This window comes from Neomonachus schauinslandi, chromosome 2, assembly GCF_002201575.2.
Source record: "Neomonachus schauinslandi chromosome 2, ASM220157v2, whole genome shotgun sequence".
In the NCBI taxonomy this organism is placed as follows: Eukaryota; Metazoa; Chordata; class Mammalia; order Carnivora; family Phocidae; genus Neomonachus; species Neomonachus schauinslandi.
The window spans coordinates 131,930,830-131,953,330 of record NC_058404.1 but is presented as its reverse complement, the minus strand read 5'-3'; the positions used below and the strand labels follow the sequence as shown (position 1 = coordinate 131,953,330).

The 22,501-nt window shown below is 40.3% G+C and overlaps 1 protein-coding gene across 1 annotated transcript in view; it reads left to right on the top strand.

The window, feature by feature from the left end:
- Positions 1-19,862, top strand: part of HERC5 (HECT and RLD domain containing E3 ubiquitin protein ligase 5) — a 43,690-nt gene extending 23,828 nt beyond the window's left edge. The window contains exons 14-23 of the mRNA XM_021702474.1: positions 5,474-5,587; positions 6,694-6,804; positions 8,712-8,882; positions 11,903-12,046; positions 12,856-13,022; positions 16,670-16,736; positions 17,638-17,708; positions 18,194-18,377; positions 18,452-18,554; positions 19,612-19,862. Coding sequence (XP_021558149.1) covers positions 5,474-5,587; positions 6,694-6,804; positions 8,712-8,882; positions 11,903-12,046; positions 12,856-13,022; positions 16,670-16,736; positions 17,638-17,708; positions 18,194-18,377; positions 18,452-18,554; positions 19,612-19,817 — 1,338 coding nt within the window. The 3' untranslated portion in view covers positions 19,818-19,862. The remainder of the gene's footprint in view (positions 1-5,473; positions 5,588-6,693; positions 6,805-8,711; positions 8,883-11,902; positions 12,047-12,855; positions 13,023-16,669; positions 16,737-17,637; positions 17,709-18,193; positions 18,378-18,451; positions 18,555-19,611) is intronic.
- Positions 19,863-22,501: the final 2,639 nt, after the last annotated feature.

Genomic DNA, 22,501 nt, shown 5'->3' with positions numbered 1-22,501 from the left:
TTTCATTTCTGTATTATAGTCCATAGTGTGAATCTTCCCATAATCATCCATTCCGGTATTGAGATGGATATATGTGCTGCTTGCAGTTCTTTTGGGGAGGAGGTGTTCTTCTTTGAGAAAATATATGCTGTAAATATTTTTGTACATATCTCTTGGCATGCGTGTGTTAAGAGTTGGCTTTTAGTTTCCATACCTAGTTCTGGCATTGATAGCCTGTAGGATATGCGTGTGTTCTTCGTTGGTAGTGATAAACTGCCTTCCAGAATGGTTGGACTAATTTCAGTCCTCTCCAGGAGATGATGAGAATACCTGCTTCTCCAAGTCTAACTTTAAAATTTGGAAAATGTTTTCAGTATTAAATGACACCAAATTATGATTTTAATTCTGTTTCCCTGGTTCTAATACATGAGAACACGTTGTCATAATTGCAGTACTTGTTTCCTCTTCTGTAAAATGTCTGATTTTTGTTCAGTTTAAATGTATCGTTTGACTTTTTTTTTTTAACTGAGTATAGGAGTTCTTTTTATTTTGTAAATGAGTTCTTTGTCAGTTATGTGTGTTGCAGGTATTATATCCCAGTTTGTTGTTTCTCTGTTCACTTTGTGGTGTTTTGTTTTGTTTTTTTGATGAACCCACGTTCTTAGTTTTAATACAAATAAATCTACTCCTTTATAGTTCTTACTCTCTGGGTCTTGTTTTAAGCTTTGTTTTTTCTTCACATTTTTAAGTTAATCACCTTAAGTCAGGAGGCAGCGGGGTTTCCGTTGGAGGCACAACCACTGCACTCTGAGCTCATAGCATGAAAGCTGCTGGAGGCAGTACAAAAATGAATGGGTGAGGCTGCGTTCCAAACAAGACTTGGGCCTGAAGGCTGCCCTAGATTGACTGGTAACAGGGATGATAGCTGGGGCCAGAAGAAGAGCACAAACAGAGGCCCATCTACCTATGTCTAATATTTAGAAGGTTAGAAATCTAGATAATAAACTGTGGAATAAATTTACTCTAAAGTAAAATATACCCTACCCACCCATCTTGACAAATAAACCTTCCTAATGACAGGGGAGGCCAGATTTGAATTTAGAAATCTCAGACTCTTTACAGAGTTTTGCATGAGAGGTGGAGGCTCAGACAGAGGCCTCCCCAAGTCCTCTGCCTTCTTTTCCTACCTTGGTTTTGTCCCACATTTGGGGTATCATGGACCCATATGTGGACACCTCAGCGCATCTGTCTGCATTCCATCCCTGCCTCCACAGCAGCCACACCGTAGCCATCTCTAGAGCCTAGGGGTGTGCTCAGCTCTAATACAGTCCACTCTCCAGAGACCACGCAGGGGAAGAGGCCTGCGCATGTGGTCAGGTCCCATTGGCCCTGCAGGCTCCTTACTTTTACTTTTTTGAGAAGGGGATTGGCTGGATTCCGGAAGGCCAGGGCAAGGACCAAGAAATAAATCATAGACCTGGATCAGAGGCCACTTTTTTTTTTTTTTTTTTTAAGATTTTATTTATTTGACAGAGACACACGGGGAGAGAGGGAACACAAGCAGGGGGCGTGGAAGAGGGAGAAGCAGGCTCTCCGCCAAGCAGGGAGCCCGATGCGGGGCTTGATCCCAGGACCCTGGGATCATGACCTGAGCTGAAGGCAGATGCTTAACGACTGAGCCACCCAGGCGCCCCAGCAGAGGCCACTCTTAACCCAGGTCTAAAGGGAGTATTGATTTTTAGCTTTGCCTTTTACAATTTGGTGTTTAATCCAGTTGGAAATTTATTTTAAATTAATTTTTGTTATTTTCCATATGAAAACAATTACCTAGCACCACTTACTGAAATTCTGTCCCTTCCCTAATGATAGGCAATGCAAACAAAAAAATCTTACTGGAAATTTGATTGGAGTTGCATTGAGTCTGTATTTCACTTTGGGGAGAATTGACGTCTTTACTATTGTTAATCTTCGTGGTGTCTATTTTTTCCACTTACTAGGTAGTCTTTAAAGTCTTGCAATAAAATTTTGTTATTTTACTGTGGAAGTCTAGGCTATGTTTAGTTAAATCTATTCCACCATATTTAATTTTTTTTAGATTTTGTAGATGGTAAATTTTAAAAATTATGTTATCTCTCGTTTATAGGAATGCATTTATATATTTGCATTTATTATATATATACATATATATTATAATTTCCACATTATATCTAATAACTTACCTGTAGATTATTTTGTATTTCCTATGCAGCTAATCATATCTTTGAAAAAAAAATTTTTTTTTTTTTCCCACATTTTATTACTTTCCTTTGCTGTGTTGCAGTGGTTAAACCTTCCTGTACAATGTTGAATAGAAGTGTTGGCAATAGTAGGTTCCTTATTTTGTTTGTGATTTTATTTATTTATTTTTAAAGATTTTATTTTATTATGAAGTAATCTGTACACCCAATGTGGGGCTTGAACTCAAAACCCCAGGATCAAGAATCGCATGCTCTGCAGACTGAGCCAGCCAGGTGCCCCTTGTTTGTGATTTTAAAGGAAAAATTGGATATCACTATTTTTTTTTTTTTTAAAGATTTTATTTATTTATTTGACAGAGAGAGACACAGTGAGAGCAGGATCACAAGCAGGGGGAGAGGGAGAGGGAGAAACAGGCTTCCCGTGGAGCAGGGAGCCCGATGCGGGGCTCGATCCCAGGACCCTGGGATCATGACCTGAGCCGAAGGCAGACGCTTAACGACTGAGCCACCCAGGCATCCCTGGATATCATTATTAAATAGGATATTTACTGTGGGGTTTTTGAAAATAACCCTTATAGGTAAAGGATGTTCCTAAATCATTAAATATTTTAAATCCACACAAATACTGACTCTCTCCTTTCCTACTGAAATTCCAGGTATTTATATGTCTGACTTTCTCACTCTGTCTTCCATGTCTCTTAACATTTCTGTCATATTTTCCATCTCTCTGTGTGATTGCATCTGGATGCAATCACACCCATTCTGGATGACTTCTTCAGCCATATCTTTCTGTCCATGAAATCTATTTTTAGTGATTTCTGTTTGCTAATAAAACTGCCCTTTGAGTTTTTATTCCAAGTATTATGTTTTCCACTTCCAAAAGTTCCTATTGTTTCTTTGAAATTTTTTTTCTTGGTCATTATTTAGGATATCTTCATCTTTTATTTTCAAGCTTCCCTTTTGCTTATTTAAATCTATATGCGTTATACCTCTGGTATCTGAAGTCTTTACAGGTCAGCTTTGCCCTCTCTTGCTTCCACTGAATCTTCCTCATAGTGCCTTCTTTATCGTGTTTTGTGACTGTGGGTGTGGGTGTGGGTGTGTGTGGGTGGTATTTGCCTTGGAACATTATCTTTTGGAATATTTTGAGGGCTGTGTTTCTCCAGGGAGGATTTGCTTCTACCAGACTCTGGGAGACACCACCTCAGTTTGGTACTACCTTAAATTAAATTCTTGGCTTGAAGCTCTTTAGATCTCTAGGTGTGGTCTGAATGTGGTGTGTGAATTTTCAGGAAAGTGCTTTCGTGATTGCAAATGCTGTAGGTGACATTTTTTTCTGCAACTTGGCACCATTTTAACTAGCTGCAGTTTGCTTCCTGGGCTTGGGGTCAAGGTGTGGGGATGGGCTCTTCATTTCTAGTTTACCCTCACTCTGATGGGTTAGCCCTTTTGGATCCCAGATTTATGAGTTGGCGTTCTATTATTGGCCCCATAATTTGAACAGAGTCTAGGTTTTGTTTATTTCCCCAAAGCCCCAACAATTGCAAACTGAAGTTCAGGTTCACCAGGTTTGGCAAATATTCTCAAGGCAAATGCCACTTTCACCTTGTTTTTGACCTGATTATTTCGTATCTACTTAGAATATGGGTGTTGCATTAAAAATATTTGTTGGGCGCCTGGGTGGCTCAGTTGGTTAAGCGACTGCCTTCAGCTCAGGTCATGATCCTGGAGTCCCGGGATCGAGTCCCACATCGGGCTCCCTGCTCGGCGAGGAGCCTGCTTCTCTCTCTGACCCTCCCCCCTCTCATGTACTCTCTCTCATTCTTGCTCTCTCAAATAAATAAATAAAATCTTAAAAAAAAAAAAAAAAAAATATTTGTTGACACTTTATCCTGTATTTCTAGTTGTTTTCAGCAAATCAAGATACCTAATCTGCTATACTGCTTTTAAAAAAGAATTCTGCTGTACTGCTGAAAAGCAGTGCCCATCTTTGGATGGTTTTTTTATTTTTTTTATTTTTTTTTATTTGAGAGAGAGAGAATGAGAGACAGAGAGCATGAGAGGGAGGAGGGTCAGAGGGAGAAGCAGACTCCCTGCCGAGCAGGGAGCCCGATGTGGGACTCGATCCTGGGACTCCAGGATCATGACCTGAGCCGAAGGCAGTCGCTTAACCAACTGAGCCACCCAGGCGCCCCATCTTTGGATGTTTTTAAAGGTTTTGTACAAAAGAGAAATATTAATAAAAAAAATAGTTTGGGTTTTGAAAAATTGACCGAAGAGCTCGGGGAAAGTATATTCTAATGAGCTTTTTCCATTTACAAAAAAAGAATCCTGAGAAATACTGAAGCAGCAACAAAAATCCTCAAGGGATCCTGCTTTACCTTTGACTCTAACAGTGACATTAGATTATTTGTCAGGCTCCCTCCCCAACCTCAGAAAGGAGACCACATTCGGAAGCTGCAAGGATAAAACACCCACTTTTTCCATAACTGGGGATGTGCAGGACTGAGAGCAGCAGGGTCCAGGGGACCATATTACGGGGTTGAAACAGCTTCATGATTCTGTGGGTGGTGGTACTGGGAGGCTTGGATCATTTGGGGTCTGGGCCAGGGTTAGTAAGAATATTCCAGGTGAATGAAAGCCAAGAGGGGCTTTTAGAGGACCTCTTGAGAATGAGTCATTTAGGCCAAGTCTGTGCCCATCTGTGTCAAATACTGATGGTCACTCATGGCCAAAGCATCTAGTGTCATTATCAGTGTCTTCACTGACTGCTGGTTAGCACTGTTGCAGGGTGTCTATGTGCATGTCATGACCCCAGTCATCGGGGATGGAAGGCTGGAAAACAGCCCCACAGTTGAGGAGGGGAATGTTCCACACATGCCTTCCAGAGGGGGACATCTGTAAATCGTATATTGTTAAGCTCTGAAGAATATAACATGAAATATTGGGCCCCAGAGTACTTCGGATTCATATTGCACTGTATTTTTCTCTGGACCTAAAATTCTTTAAATCTTTTCTATGAATTAAAAGTAAGTAGGAGTTTATTGCATATCATCAATTTCTGCTATTAAATCATAGGTATTCTTTATGTTCCTGAAAATCTGGGGCTTTGCCAGTGGAGGTATTGTATAGAACTTTATATTCTGGTCATTGGAAGAGTGTTTATTTTGCTATTTATGCTGATAATCTAAGTAATAGGCATAAAACAGAATTGTCTTTACATATAAAACTTTCTCACGGGCCATATTTTATTAAAGGTAAACCAGGCTGTGTGTCAACTGCCTGAAAATATTTTCAAAGTAAATGAGCTTACACACTGGCTTGATTTTTATGGGGATGCATACAGAAGGTCTGCTTGGAAAATTAACTCCGTAAGTATGGCGTGTTTATTATTTATTTATTTATTTATTTTGTAAAGATTTTATTTTTTTAAAGTAATCTCTACACCCAGTGTGGGGCTCAAACTCACAACCCCTGAAATTAAAAGTTGCACGTTCCACCGACTAAGCCAGCCAGGCACCAGTTGTGGTATGTTCAAAGGGGGAAGTTGATCACCACTGCGTTAATGTAGGTATTTGTGCCGAAACTCTGTGCATGGGTTTCCAAATATCCTTGCAACCTGCAAAATTGCTCAATAGAAATAACAGGGCTTACAGGAAAGGCGAGATCTCAGACCCCTCAAAACCAGTGCAATTTTGTAGCCAGAACCCTAAGAGAAAAGTGGTTACTACCTTAGATCACTTGCATCAACCAGGCAAGCTGCTTGTGGAGAGTGCCATGAGAATATGAAAACGCACCAAACAAAAGGATGGATACCTGTTCACACTCTAATGAGAGGATTGGTAGTACTGAGATAACATAGATGCAAGTGGGGCTCTCTTAGGTGGGTATACAGGGCAGTATGACCCACCAGGAGCCAACAGAATAGGGCTGCAACTTTAGGGGTGGCTCTGGGTGTATCCTTTTATTTTCTTAAAGCTAAACGCTGTTGCTGCCAGTTCAGCAGCTGACCTGAGATTTTTTTCCTTCTCTCAAGATTGTAATTTTGCTCCTACCACATCGACCCTTGACTGGCAGAAATCATGTATGAGCTCATCAGCTGTCTACATTATATCATTCCCCTATTTACTAAGTGCATCTGAACTAATTTACATTTCACAGGTGCACAGTGCAGCAGAACAGACTCTTTGGGAAAGTGTCTAGAGTTTATAATTGTTTGCTAAATTAAATAAGGCACTGAAAAATACTAGGTTTATTTTTATTTATATATATATTTTTAAATACTAGGTTTATATGCCTTTCATTGATACATACAAAACATTTTCTTAGAATTTTAGATATCTAAGTACTACTGGCCAGCAATTTGGATTGCTTTGGCTAGAACGGAGACCTTTATCAGGGATTTTAGGCTGTGAGTTAAGGTGTAAGATTTCTCTGTTCTTTCATTTGTCAGAATTCTTGTCATTTCCATTTTTAGGACACTTCAGTAGACACTCAGTATCCAGTCATATTCAGTCATTTTCCGTTTATCTTTAATATTCTGTCGAAAATCAAACTACTGTATGCAGATTCGCTTTTAAAAATACAGGTATGTATGCCTATTTCTTTGTCTTCGTAAACAAATCAAATGATAAATGCCTTCTTAAATATACAATATTTTGGAGGTTGATAACATTGAAACCAATGGTTGTAACACTCATGGAGCTTAGACTCTAATGAAGGTGGCAAGAAAGACTGTCATAATTTGGATTGGCTTGGCCTTGAGGCACATTAGGGCCTCAGTAGTGGAGGAGAGAGCATGGACAGCTGACCTAGTTGTGGGGCTTTTACCTTGAGGTTGGGCCCTGTATACAGGCCTCTGTGTGGTACTCAAAGAGGCATAGCAGACGGGCTTGATTGGGGTTAGCAAACCCATATTTAAGGAGCCCAGTCTAATGAAAAAACAGAGCAGTGGGAATAGAGGTGACAGAGAATTCTTGAAATGCAGACACACATAGATGGCTGGTAGTCTAATGGTGCCATGATCAAGGTTTGTAAAAAGGATCCTCTTTTCAGTGAACTGTCATGAGGTGAGTTGGTTCTGTTTGTCAGCATATCCAAAAAGTGATTTTGAACTTAAAACTGGACTATTGAAAATGCCTCCAGAAACGAAAGTGCCCAAGAGTGTTAGCTCTTATTATCACTTTTGTATATGCACCTGGATATGTATAGATATGAATCATATTCAAATATATGTCATAACAGTAGATACTTCTACATAATACAGTTAACCATTTTAAAACAAAATGGGAAATTGATTTATGAATATGACCGTTGATGAAATATTTAACAAAGGAAAATGGAAGGTAAAAAGGTACTAGAACTTTATTTTCCTTCAACTCTTATAACTCTTCTCTCCTAATTTTAAACAGGCCTCCAGTAATAATTTTATGGACCCGGTATTTGTTCATTGTTGTCCTGAGAGCCTTAGACTTGAATGGTCTCAAATTGCCATTTGGTCATCTAGACAATCATTGTGTGTGTGTGCGTGTGCGTCTGTCTTTCTGTCTCATATGTAACTTCTTAGATTATCTGTGCCCTAAAATCTCTTGTTGGGTTTTCCTCCTAGAATAGGAAACCTTTTTTGTGTGTGATTATTTTTTTTTTAATTTAATTTTATTATGTTAGTCACCATACAGTACGTCATTAATTTTTGATGTAGTGTTCCATGATTCATTGTTTGCGTATAACACCCAGTGCTCCATGCAGTACGTGCCCTCCTTAATACCCATCACTGGGCTCACCCCTCTAAAACCCTCAGTTTGTTTCTCAGAGTCCTCCTAGAATAGGATATCTTGAGAGGTCTCTCATACCTGAAGTTTCCTGCAGCATGCTTTCTTTCTGAACTTCTTTTCCAGATGAGGAGCTTATGTTCAACACACTGCTTCAATGTTTGCTAATCATTCTCTTAGCCTAATGATGGTAGTTAGCTTTGGTAACTGAAGTATTAATAATTGTGTTTGCAGGATAAAGTGGACCAGTGGAGCCCACAATTGGTCACTTTCCTGCTTACACTGGTTGGCTTTTCATTCCTTAGGTGTTTCTTCGGCTCACTGAGGGTGAATGCTGAATGTATAGCTTCTCTCCAGTGGCTTATGTGTATAAGGCTCTGTTCATAAATGTTCGTGACAAGCACTCATAATAAATTGAACCAACCTATTCCACTTTATAAATTCCCACTTAGAGTAAATGGTGAAATGAGTGAAACATTTCTTTTTTTTTTTTTTTAACATTTATTTGTTTGACAGAGAGAGACAACAGCAAGAGAGGGAACACAAGCAGGGGGAATGGGAGAGGGAGAAGCAGGCTTCCCGCGGAGCAGAGAGCCTGGATGCGGGGCTCGATCCCAGGACCCTGGGACCATGACCTGAGCTGAAGGCAGACGCTTAACCGACTGAGCCACCCAGGCACCCCCCCCCTTTTTTTTTTTTGAGTGAAACATTTCTGTTTTTCTAGGAGAAAAAATTTAAAGCTTGTATGCGTTTGGCTGGAATTGTGGAACAAGGAGGGTCCGAATTAGCTTTGCTGCCCACTTTCAATCTAACAGTCAGAAGGAGTCACTTGATTGAGGATGTTTTGAGTCACCTAAATCAGTTTGAGAATGAAGATCTGAGGAAGGAGTTAATGGTAAAGTATAATTCTCAATGTTTTTGCTGCTGAGAGAAGGAAAACCTAAAAGGATGTAACAGTGGGTCTTCCGGAGAAGAAAGAATCTTCTTTGCCATGGAGCTTGTCTGTTTGGGAGTTTCCCTGATTCCCCACTTAGCTGGGAACTGCTGGGAATAGCTGCGGGCACTTGATGCTCTTGGGCTGAGGAGCAGCGGGTGAAAGGGTGGTCCTCCCCCAGCCTGGGCAGGTAGGAAGTCCAGAATTAGCCCTAAGAGGTCCCCATCCCTCCTGAGGGCTGACCCAGCCTGGCCAGTCACCCCTTGGGAAGGGTTCCAGTGAGATGAGGTTGACATGGAGGAGATTTGAGGATTTGTTCTTGCTCTCATGCAGGAGCCCAGATTGCTTTGTGGAAAAGAGAACTTCCTCTTTATTGACTCTGTAGTTTTTTGAGGGTATTATTGTGGAAATCCCCATGTTCTGAACATAAATGATCTCTGGCTTAGTTATTATAAAACTTGTCTTACTAGTAGATATTGGACACAGAATAATAATAATATCTAGTAAATCTGCTGAACGTTTTCCTTGTGCCAAGAACATTGTGAATGCTTCACAAGGACTTGTGTAACCCTTCCAGTGACACTGCATGGAAGGTTCTGTTTTTCCTTCATTTTGCTGATGGGGAAACTGAGGTACAGAACTATTAAGGTGACTTATCCAAGGGCAATTCAACTGAAGTATCAGAGCCAGGATTTGGGCCCAACTGTTAGGTTCCAGACTTTTCACTTAATCACAACAAAGATCTGCCTGATGCTATTTATTAGAGTGTTTTTTTTTTTTTAAAGATTTTATTTATTTATTTGAGACAGAATGAGAGAGAGAGCACATGAGAGGGGGGAGGGTCAGAGGGAGAAGCAGGCTCCCCGCCGAGCAGGCAGCCCGATGCGGGACTTGATCCAGGGACTCCAGGATCATGACCTGAGCCGAAGGCAGTCGCTCAACCAACTGAGCCACCCAGGCGCCCTATTAGAGTGTTTTTGATAGACCCTTGTTTATCACTTACCCTACGCAGATTAGAGAATGACTTGACTGAAGTTCAAGACACTATTTTAAAAGTATGTTGCACTGGGGTTTGCAGTTAGGGGTGGCATTGCCACATATTTTTTGCACATAGATAATTTTTAAAAATCGAACAAACTCATTATGTGAGTCTTGCCTGTGATGGCCAGCCAGTCCACTGAGTTATTTTAGTTTCACTTTTATAGTTCATTCATCCCTTTTAAACATATGATGAGCAGCCACCATTTTCCAGACTATGTGAGGCATTTTGCATGTGTTATTTAATATTTCTGATAATCTCGTGAGAAAACTGAGGCTCTGTCAGATGAAGGAGCTTGCCCATAGAAAGGGGCAGAGTTAGGATTTGACACCTGGTCTTTTTTCTTTCTTTTTTCTTTTTTCTAGATTTTATTTATTTATTTAGAGAGAGAAGGGGCAGAGGGGAACGGAGAGGGAGAAAGAATCTGAAGCAGACTCTGCACTGAGCAGGGAACCCGACACGGAGCTCAGTATCAGGACCCTGAGATCATGACTTGAGCCGAAACCAAAAGTCAGATGCTTAACCAACTAAGCCACCCAGGTGCCCCAAAACCTGGTCTTATAAAGATTTTGAATAATTCACTGAGGTTTGAAACTTGCATTTCTAGAAAATAGAAGAGGCATTCATCCAGTTAAACCAGTAAAAGGAGATTTTGGGAAAGTGCCTGTGGAACATCCTGAAGGAAGTGTTGAGCAGGCCTTTGGACAGGAGTGTGTGTCAGTCAGAGAGAAGGTAGAGTGGGTAGGAAGGTTAAATGCCTGCAGGTGATAAGTGTTAAGTTTAAAGAGAAATTGAACATCCAGGGAAAGCAGAAAGAATGGAACCAGCACAGAACGGCAGGAAAAAGAAGAGAGAAATAAAAACCTATTTAATGCTTTATAAGAGAAAGCAAGGGAGGAGAAGAGTGTGAAGAAAGGTGATCAGAAGTGTAAAATGTGTTCATGAAAACGAGAGGAGGTGTGAGAACAAGTCCTTGGAATTGGGGGTGCACAGGTTCTTGGTCCTCTTGAAGAGAGCACTTAAGTAGGGAAATAGGTTTGGAAGTTGGTGTACCTGATTCTCCAGAATTTGGCAGCCTAGAGTAGAAGCCAGTATTACCTGTATTGGAGACAGTGGTGTTGAGGTTTTTTTCTTCTTTTAAGAATAAGGGAGACCTTAACACATTTGTACACTGAAGTGAGGGATTCCAAGAAGGAAGGGCAGGAATGAGTGAGTATTTGAAGGAGCAAAGATGGGTTGTGGTAGAACCATCCTAGGAAGGGATTGGTGTCCATGGGTGCCTTCTCAAGGAGTAAACAACTAAGCCAATAGATAATGTGTGCTCTGGTTTTTCAGCCTTTGAAAATCCAACTATTTTTGATTTCTTTATTTTCATTTTACTTAACATTCCTTATTATATAATAATGATGCCAATTGAGGTCAGTTTAGTAGCTGAAGACATCAGGCTCTGAGACTTGACAGACATAGGATTAAATCTAGGCTGCACCCCTTAACCGAGTGTGACCTTGGGGAAGTTAATATTTACATTCTTTTTTTTTTTAAGGACTTTTTTTTTTTTTAAAGATTTCATTTATTTATTTGACAGAGAGAGACATAGCGAGAGAGGGAACATAAGCAGAGGGAGTGGAAGAGGGAGAAGCAGGCTTCCCGCCGAGCAGGGAGCCCGATGCGGGGCTCGATCCCAGGACCCTGGGATCATGACCTGAGCCCAAGGCAGACGCTTAATGACTGAGCCACCCAGGTGCCCCTAATATTTACATTCCTGAAGCTTTATCACCTCACAGAATTAATGTGAAGATTAAACGAGTAAGATGCTTACCATAGTGCTTACCAAATACTTGGGTCCACAAATAATGTTCACTCTTAATGATTATTAAATGAGTCTTAATACATAGCAATACAGAACCCTGGAAGTGATATATTATTTGTTCTGTTTCTTCAGGTTTCATTTAGTGGAGAAATTGGACATGACTCTGGAGGAGTCAAGGTAGAGTTTTTCCACTGTCTGTTTGAGGAGATGACCCGGCCAGAATACGGGATGTTCATGTATCCTGAGGAGGCTTCCTACATGTGGTTTCCCGTCAGGGTGAGTCCTCTCCTTTTTGCTTATGGTTACCATGACAGAAAAGGCATGTCACATACCATTGGAAATTAGGTTGTCTAGACAGTTTCATTTTAGGAGAGGAGTTATTGATACATATAATTATGGGAATAGCCTTCAGTTTCAATAAGGTGATTATTTTCTTTAAAATGGAGTCCCTTTTCCCTGGGTTCCCATTTCTGCCCACACAGGAAAATTTAAGCAATGTATGTTTTTGACCATTTAAAGAATGTATGGATAAAAAGGAATCCTTCCTTTCCCAGGTACCCATTTTTTGTTAAGTTCTATTTTTTCCCCGTGAATTTGAAAATTTTTTTTCAAATTTTCATTTAAAAGGCTGTGAAAAGAAATTGAAAACTTCAGTTTATGAGGACTTGCTGAGCCTAATGTGATTCTATTAGTGTCCCTGTGGCAGAGATTTAAATTGACCTAATGACTGTACATAAACCCTAAATATTCTTATCGCAAGCTTTTTTTTTTTTTAAGATTTTTGTTTATTTTGAGAGAGAGTGTGCGCCAGTGGCGGGAGGGGCAGAGGGAGACAGAGAATCTCAAGTTGACTCCCCGCTGAGTGTGGAGCCTGACTCGGGGCTCTATCTCACGACCCTGAGATCATGACCTGAGCCAAATCAAGAGTCAGATGCTTAACTGACTGGGCAACCCAGTGGCCCTGCAACCTTTTTGATTTTAATTTGTGATTTGACTTTGTGAAAGGGAGAAAAGGTTTACCTAATATGAATATTCCATTTTACTTGTAAAAATTAAAACACATTAAGTTTTTTTTCTCTCTTCAGCCTAAATTTGAGAAGAAGAGATACTTCTTCTTTGGGGTTCTCTGTGGACTTTCCCTTTTCAATTTCAATGTTGCCAACATCCCTTTCCCACTGGCCCTGTTTAAGAAACTTTTGAATCAGACGCCATCACTGGAAGACTTGAAAGAACTTAGTCCTGTTTTGGGAAAGTAAGTAAACATAGTTCTTTTTCTAGAACTCTACGTAATATGTATTCAGGTACAGTATACCTTGTTTCATTAATTTGTGCTTCACAGATAATAGTGTTTTTTACAAATCAAAGGTTGTGGCAACCCTGTGTCAAGCAAGCCATCTTTCCAACACACTTTGTGTCTCTGTGTCACATTTTGGTAATTCTCACAGTATTCCAAATTTTTCCATTACTCTTCTATTTGTTATGGCGATCTGTGATCAGTGATTACAACTTGCTGCGAGCTCAGAGGATGGTGAGCCTTGAAGTATTTTTAAATTATAGGTGTGCACATTTTTTTAGACAATGCTGTTGCACACTTACTACAGTATGGTGTGAACATAACTTTTTTATATGCACTGGGAAACCAAGTAATTCTTTTGACTTGCCTCTTCTGGGATAATTGCTTTATTGCAGTGCCTGGAACCAAACCTGCAGGAACTCTGAGGTATGCCTATAAATAATTAAACACATCCCCCCCCAACAGTATTTTCATGTTCAACAGCAACATTCTAGGTACTTTAAGTCAAGTATAATTTTGGGAAGAATTGTTGAATAATAAGAGAAGTTGAGTAAGAAAAGTTGATTTTCCTTATGATTGGTCCTTAATGCTGGCATTAATCTTTGAACTTTATTTGTGTAGAAACAGTCATGGGGAGAGCACTAGTTATACCCTGGTGTGAAATCTGCAAGTGATGTTTATTTTAAATCTCGTTTCATATCCTCACCTTTACAGTGAAAACTCACTTCTAAGTTAAAGAGCCAAAGCCACCACCTCACAAAAAATATTGGTAATAGAAAGGGGTGATATTCCTGCTGTGTAAGGTGTTCCTACACATCCATAAGAAAAATTGACAAAGTATACAGGAAGGAAAGCCACAAAAGAAGTAACAGAATGGCTTCACCTGCCCAGTCCTCATGGAGTGCAGAGGCTAATCTGTGCTTCAAATTGACAGTGGTTGGAAATACTGATGCTATATAGTGTTCACCAGAGTTTGGGAAGAGGTTTGCTCTAATTTCAGGGATTGGTAGTGGACATATGAATTGGTGATTCCTTTTCAGAGAACAGTGTGATAGTATTTACCTGAATCAAAAATGTATTTGCCCCTTTGGCCTAGCAGTTCTGCCTCTAGACATTTAGTTTCAGAAATAACACAACCATGTAAGGATTTTTCCATACTAATGTATATTATATTACATAGTGCATAATGTGTGGAATACTTAAATGTTCTTTAATAAGGGAATTATTTATTTTTGGTATATTTATGCAATGAAATCCTTTGTAGATTTTTAAAAGAATGAGAACAGTAGTATGATTTTTTTTTTTTTTTGAGAGCTTGAGCAGGCCAGTGGGGGTGGGCAGCAGAGGGAGAGGGAGAATCTCAAACAGGCTCCTGCAGGGCTCGATCTCATGACCCTGAGATCATGACCTGAGCTGAAATCAAGAGTCAGATGCTTAACGGACTGAGCCACCCAGGCACCCTGATCCTATTATTATCCCCATTTCTTCACAGGTGAGGAAACAGTTTGGGTAACTTGTCTCAGACCCCATAGTGACAGAACCATGAATTGAACACAGTCTGGTTTCAGCTTCCAACTATTAATCATTATTGCTAATTATACTAATAAGATAAGGAAAAAATCAAAAACACAAGATTTGGAGAGGAGGAGATAAATTTATTGTTTTTTACTAAAACAATGAAAATGACCTAAATAATGCTTATGCCTCGGAAGACTTAATACACATCAACTTAGTAAATGTAAAGATTGTTGTATCTGTATCAGTGTTGCTCACGTTTTTAGGTCTTCAGAATTTTTAGAAAGCTGTATTGAGGACAGTACAGTATGGGGGCAGGTTTTCAATGGAAGAAAAGTGAGAGTTCCAACACTGATCCAGGCACCTATGGACCTTGTTGGAGGTAGCGTACTGGATTAATGGGAACAGGAGGACTGTCGGTTCATGCGTATGGGAAAAAAATGAATGCTGATAGCTCATGCCATATACAAAAATCAACTTCATGTGGATGAAGGTCTTAAAGCAAAAATGTTGAAAATATGGACAAATATCTGTCTAACCTTTGCAGTCTTAAGCAAGACCTAAAAAGTACCAACATTAAAGGAAAGACTGATAAGTCTGACTGCAATAAGATTAAAGAATTTATCTGTTCTTCATGAGATACCTTAACAAAAGGGAAACAACACCCCTCAAACTGGTATTTGTGACATATTTTGGGGGTGGTAGAAAAATGGGATAGGGGAGGTATCCATACAGGTGGGCATAAGATATAAGCAATGTTTGAAGAGGTAGGTTCCTAAGTTTTCCTCATAAAAACAGCCATAAATAAGCACATAAGCCATACATGGACAAATAATGACAAGAGTATCATGAACCAAGTATTATCATGAATCCAGTTTTGTCAGCTGAGTTCTCATCACTCTCCCTCTCCTCACCGCCCACCCACCCAAAACCTACAATGAATACAATGTGGTCTGTTTATCACAGTTCTGTAATAAAAAATCCAGTGGACGGAATAGTCAGCTTGGATTCCGCCTTCTTCCAGAGCTTTCCCAGTAACACATCCCTTCAGAAAAGAGTTAGCCAAGGCTGTATTGTACCCTTAGAGACTGTCTGCACATAGCTCACTGTAATGTAGGTGAGGCTTCCATCAGCGTATCTTACCTACGGGTCTCAGGGTTTATTGGCAGTGATGTCTTAACTTTACATCCCTGAATGCCTGCCACATTGGGTGCTTGATAGATGTTTGTTGAATGAATACATGAGAGAGGAGCAAATACAATGAATGAGACATAGGACTTTAAAAATATAAATGAAGTACCATAGGACAACAGAGGATGGAGATGTAAGAAGACTGGCTGCTGTCTGTGCTGATATAACCTATATTCTCACAGATGCCTTGAAGCAGTTAAGGTAGTTGAATTTCACATCTGTCTTAAGCTTGATGATATTGGGACAGTAGATACAGAGAAGGTCCTTTGACCTTCTCATTCCTCAGATTTCCTAAGTGATACCTGATATTTAAAAGGAGATTATTTGTTCTGTAGGTACAGTTCCAAAGCTTAAATAAAGGTAACACCAATTTGAATGAGTTTCAGTATCAGTTAAATATGTTATCAGTCATTTTCTGTAGAAACCTATAATCAGTGGGTAAAGGAAGGTAGGATGAAGGGAAGAGAGCTTGCAGAATTGCAAATATTCATAAACTTCATGCTTGTAGTTGAGGTCTGGCTGTCAGTACACAGAGAAATGGGCATTGTTAACTAATGATCTGACCTCCCACCTTCAGAATAGCCATGCATTTGATTTTAGATAGTTTATTTTATTTTTTTAAAGATTTTATTTATTCATTTGAGACACAGAGATACAGAGGGAGAGGGGGGAGAATCAGGCTTCCCACTGAGCCAGGAGCCTGATGTGGTGCTCAATCCCCACTGAGCCAGGAGCCCGATGTGGTGCTCAATCCCAGGACGCTGGGATCATGACCTGAGCCGAAGACAGACACTTAACCATCTGAGCCACCCAGGCGCCCCTTAGATGATATATTTTAGGTGATATATCTAGTGATCATTATTATCGACTTCTAAAAAATAAAATTATTTGTTCTTTAGGAGTTTGCAAACTCTTCTGGATGATGAAGGCAATGACTTTGGAGAAGTATTTTATATCTATTTTAATGTGAGTAACGATAAGAACCAGATTACAGATCAGTTTTAATCTGATTAATCCTTTACATATTTATCTAGACATGTCACTCTTTAATAAAAGGACAAACTTCTGAATTAGTGCAAAAGGTTTTTTTCCTCATTTTTTATGAGCTGGGCATATCAGTTAGATTTTACTATGTAACAAACAACACCTAAATTTAGTGGCTTAAAACAAACACAATGAATTGAGTTTCTGGACTGGGTCAACTTGGCTGGGCTGGATGGTTTATACTGGCCTCACTCATATACCCAGTTGTTGGTTGGTTTATAGAATGTGGGCTGGAACAGCTTTTCTGTTCCAGGGATCTCTTAGGCTCCAATAAGCTAGTTGAGGTGTCTTTATAGAATGGTCTCAGGATTACAAAGAGTGGGAAGAGAGATGGCAAGCCTCAGCATACAAGCTCCTTTTTAAGCTTTTACTTCTGGCAGATCCTATTGGCCAGAGTGCCTCACATGGCCACAGCCAGATTCAAGGGCTGAAGAACTGGATTCCTCCTCTTGATGGAGGGCGGTGGGGTAGGGGCCAGTAGCTATTGTAAAGTCATACTGCGAAGGGGCTTGAATACCAGGCTGCGAAGAATTTGTGAGCATTTTGCAAATCTACTATACTAGGTCTTTACTGTATAAAGTGACTACTGAAATGTGACAATTTGCCAATTTTTTCTTCAGTATGATAAATAATTCAAGGTTTACAAACATTGATTTTTCATGATAAGATGGTAATTTTTTATATGCACGTTCCTTGTTTTTATGACTAAAATGTTTACTTTATAAAATCTTGAGGAAAAAAGTATGCTTCAAAGTGTTTTTGTTAATAATAGATTATTTGGGATTATTTTGGAGATACTATCTGAGTTTATTTGTGGTTACAGGTGCATTGGGACAAAAATGATACAGACTTAATTCCTAATGGAAGTTGCATCATTGTTGACCAGACTAACAAGTAGGTGCAGAGAAGTGAACTATTTGTTTTGTTTATACAGTTTATTTCACTGGGCTCTAAAAATGTCTTACAGTTCTTACCAATTAATCATTTTTTAATAAGGCAGAGAGTTGGTGTATATTGTGTGCATGTGTATGTCTCCTAGAGCTTATAATCTGGTAGGGAAGGAAATAGCTTTCGCAGACAGGCTTTCCCTTATCCTCCAGGCTAGGTTTATACCACCAACTTCCCTTTATTCCCTTACCCTGTTTTACTTTTTCTTTTCATACCACACCTTTAAGATTTATCTGCTTCTTTACTTACCTGTATGGAAGATTAAATTAGGTAATATATGAAAAATAGCCATATGCACACCGGAGGTACTGAATTGTTAGGTGTTCCAGTTCTCATTTTATTTTTGGCCTTCTGCCCACCTTCCCCGGCCCCCTGCCAAGTTTCCTTCCGGGTACTGCAGTAAGCTGAAATCATTTTTTGTTTCCTTAAAGGAGAGACTATATTTCTAAGTGTGTCAATTACATCTTCAACATCTCTGTGAAGGCACTTTATGAAGAATTCCAAAGAGGATTTTACAGAGTGTGTGACAAGGATATTATTGAATTTTTCCATCCAGAAGAACTAAAGGATGTGATTATTGGAAATACAGATTATGACTGGGAGACATTTGAGAAGGTATATCGTAAAGGCCTAGAAGTTTGAATTTGAATTTCTTTTCTATTTTCTGAATACTTTCTTTTTTTCTCTAGAATGCACATTATGAAGAAGGATACGATAATTCACATCCCACCATAGTGATGTTTTGGAAGGCCTTACACAAATTGACTTTGGAGGAAAAGAAAAAGTTCCTTGGTAGGTATTCTATCAGGAGTAGATCTATAATCTTAGGTCTTTTTTATCGGATAAGAAAACCTTGTTATAGGCACCATTTGCCACAGATCTAGTGTAAGAGCCACTCCGAGTCCGTTTGGATGTTCTCTGTGCCAGGCTGTGCGGACATAGAAAATAAATGTTAATATAGGTCTTCTTTCCTGTGATTTCAGCCCTGCCTGTTGCCTTCACATGTCCCCTCGGTTGTCCATCCAACTGAGATAGTTAACCTGCTTTCTGTATTTGTGACTCAGTTAGTTGTTCAGGCACTGTGGGATTAGCCATATTTTACAATGTCATTGTCTCCAACCCTTTACACCTGCTCTTCCACATTTTGATCTCAATTTCATGCTTACTTGGTTGTTTGCCTGCAATTTTGCTTAATGACTTTCTCATTTTCTTGCAAAATTTCCATACTTATTTTTGAGAAACATTTACCTTCTTGTTCTTTGTTGTGGATAACACATATGTTGGAAGATACTCAGACTTCTCCAGAAGCCCAGACTGACTTTCCAATCTTTGCTTTACAGGAAATCATTTCAGCCAAACAGTTCCATCATCTCTGCATTCCTGAGCTCACCTTGTGCCCTCCCACTTCCAGGCTTTCTCTGAAGCTCCTTGTCCTGCCTCGAATCCTCACCCACCTCCTTGTTGCCGCTCCAAACCTTCCTCTTCGTAAAGGTCCAGCTTAATTCTGAGCTCTCGGAAGTCTCCCTGGTCATCCCAGCCTTGATTCTCTCTCCCTGCTGTGAACCACACACAGCATTTTCACTCAGGAAGCACTTAATTCCGTGGCACCTTATCTGCCTGTCTCACACCCTTTTGTTTTTTCCCTTGCTATTTGTCTTTTTCTGCACAAGAATATAGTATTTCCAACCATACTGTAAGTAGCTTGAGGGAAATGTGTCCCCGATGCAGTCTAATGTGGAACTCTGCACATGGGCCCTCAGTAAAGGTTTTTGAATAAACACATTTTTTTTTCCCTCTGTAAGTCTTGGTCTCTGGGAAGCAGATCACTCAATTTTATTCTTCTTTTTAGTGTTTCTTACAGGAACTGACAGAATTCAAGTAAAAGGTTTAAAGAACATGAAAATAACATTTTGCTGTCCTGAAAATGTGAATGAAAAAGATCCCATAAGAGCACAGACATGTATCAGTGTTCTCTACCTTCCCAAATATTCTACAATGGAAAGGGTAGAAGAAGCACTTCAAGTAGCCATCAACAACAGCAGAGGATTTGGCTGACCTGGCCTCACGTTCTTTACCCCTTTTCGGAAATATTTTCAGAAATAAAATTAAGAACTCAAAAATTAATGTGAAAGTCCTGCTGACTCTTAATTGTGTTTACCCGCTCTTTCAGAATGGTGTTTTTTGCGTGTGAGATGTTTTGGTAACGATCTAGATTGGGCTGTTAAAACAAGGTGACCCCAAAACACAGTGCATTAAAGAAGACTGAGTTTTGTTTTTCTCTGATAAATGTCTTGGCTGAAGTGGTGCTTCTCCTACCGCTGTAAGAAAAGTCATAAGTGACTTTCTTGTTGAAAATGTCAATGGAAACCGCCCATTTCTGTCTTAAATCATCTATGTGGCATTTGAAACCGTCGACTACTTTCTCCTCAAGACTGTTGTGAACCTGGTAGACTGTGGCTTTCTTTTTCTTGGCTTCTTTCCCATTTCCTTGGCTTGTGTTTCTTATACTCCCCTGACCTCCAGTGCTGGTGTAGTCCTCTGTTCTCACTCTGCACACATTCCATCAGTTCCATAGCTCTGGCTCTGTCTTGGTGTGATCCTGCCCAGATCTCTCTCTCTGACCAACAGGAACTGGTAGATTCCAGCCCCAGCCATTTCTGTCTAGTCTGCCTCCCTGCATGTGCCTTGGCTCCTTGATCTCAGCATGTCTAAGAAGAAAATGAGCGTTTTTCCTGTATTCCACAGCTTAGAGTGGTACCACCAGGATTTCCAGGCATAAGCCTGCAGTCCTCTTCCCTTCCTCCTCTTTACTCCACACATTCAATAAATCAGGTCCTGACAATTCTAGTTCTTATATCTAGATCAACACCTCCCCGCAGAACTTTCTGTGAGGCTGGAAACCACCCCCCACCCCCCGTATCTGCACTGTTCAATAAGGAAGACTTACGCTATAGATAAGGTTTGGTCTTTGAAGAGAGAAAAATATAATTGGCAGTGGAAAAACAAGTCTGGAGCTGTGCTGCCCAAGATGTGGTGATTTAGTTAAAGTTAAATAGGGGTGGCTGGGTTGCTCAGTGGGTTAAGCGTCTGACTTCGGCTCAGGTCATAATCTCGGGGTCCTGGGATGGAGCCCCGAGTTGGGCACCCCACTCAGCATGGAGTCAGCTTCTCCTTCTGCCCCTCCCCCCTAGGCGTGCTCCTGTCTCTCTCTCAAAATCTTAAAAATAAATTTAAAATTCAGTTCTCATGGTGATTAACAGAATTAAAAAAAAATTCAGTTCTCAGTCACACTACTCAAATTTCAAGTATCTACATGTGATTGGTGGCTACTGTGTAAGTGCAAATATGAGCACTTGCCACTGATAGGTCCCAAACCTACAAAACCTTTACATGTGCTTTTTTTCTTGGAAGAAGAGCCACAGTGTGATAAAGCTGCACAAATCAAAAAAATCAGGCAGTAAAGTCATATTTCATTAACATTGTTATCAGACCTCCCAAATCCTTCCAGGCATGCCCCCTGTGCAGTCCCAGCCTGCTTTCCCACCAGTGCCCTGCATACACAGTGTACTTCACTCTACTCATCTGTAACTGTCTCAATTTCCTGAACAGGCCACAGTCTCTCCTATGTTTTTATTCATGCATTTTCTTCTGCTTGGGTTTGAACCTTCTCATCCCACCCCTATCCCCCCACTCTTCCTCACCTCTCGTTTCAATTCTGCCTCCAACTCTGGGTTCTTCCTCTTGTTTCTCAGGATTCACTTAATCTACTATGGCTGCCTAGTAGGTGCCATGCTAATGTTTGTGGAATATGGCTTCCTAGCTCAGCATTTCACAAATGGAATCTTTCTGGGTACAATCAACTCATTCTGGTTCCTTCCAAGGGCTTAGTTGCAGTGGTTTCTCATACGAGTTAGCCACAGGTGCCACCTAGTGGCCAATGCAGAAGATAGTCACCGCCAGATCGAGCATTTCAGTAAGGGAAAAAACTTGGAAAAGGAGACAGACCTTTCTTCCCACAACCATGCTCAGTAGTGAGAATCTTACTTGAGGGTGCTAGATGATTTCATATTTTCTACCTCCCTTAAAACAACCACCAAGTCTGGAAGTGGGTATCATCATTTTCATCTTACAGATCCGGAGTCAATTTCAGAGAGACTTCCTTAGCCCGCTCTGCAGGATTGGAAGAAAAGAGGGAGAGAGGTCATGGCAGGTCTTTTTTTGTTCCCTCAGAGTGAGAAACTCTCACTTTGAAAGCTGAGGGAAGGCTCTTACTTTTTTTTTTTTTTTTTTAAAGATTTATTTATTTATTTATTTGACAGAGAGAGACATAGCGAGAGTAGGAACACAAGCAGGGGGAGTGGGAGAGGGAGAAGCAGGCTTCCCGCGGAGCAGGGAGCCCGATGTGGGACTCGATCCCAGGACCCTGGGATCATGACCTGAGCCGAAGGCAGACGCTTAACGACTGAGCCACCCAGGCGAGGGAAGGCTCTTATTCACAAGCTGGGTAGAGGCGATCCTTGTCAGTGATGCAGATGACACTGAGGAAGATAATCTTGTTAAGAGGCTTTAAGGAGCCTCTTATTTTTTTGCTACTGTATTTTTTAATTGAAATATAATTGACTTAGCAGATCTGTTCTTAAGAGTGCTAGTGAGGGGTGCCAGTGGATGGCTTGGTCAGTTAAGCATCCGACTCTTAATTTTGGCTCAGATCATGATCTCAGGATCCTGGGATTGAGCCC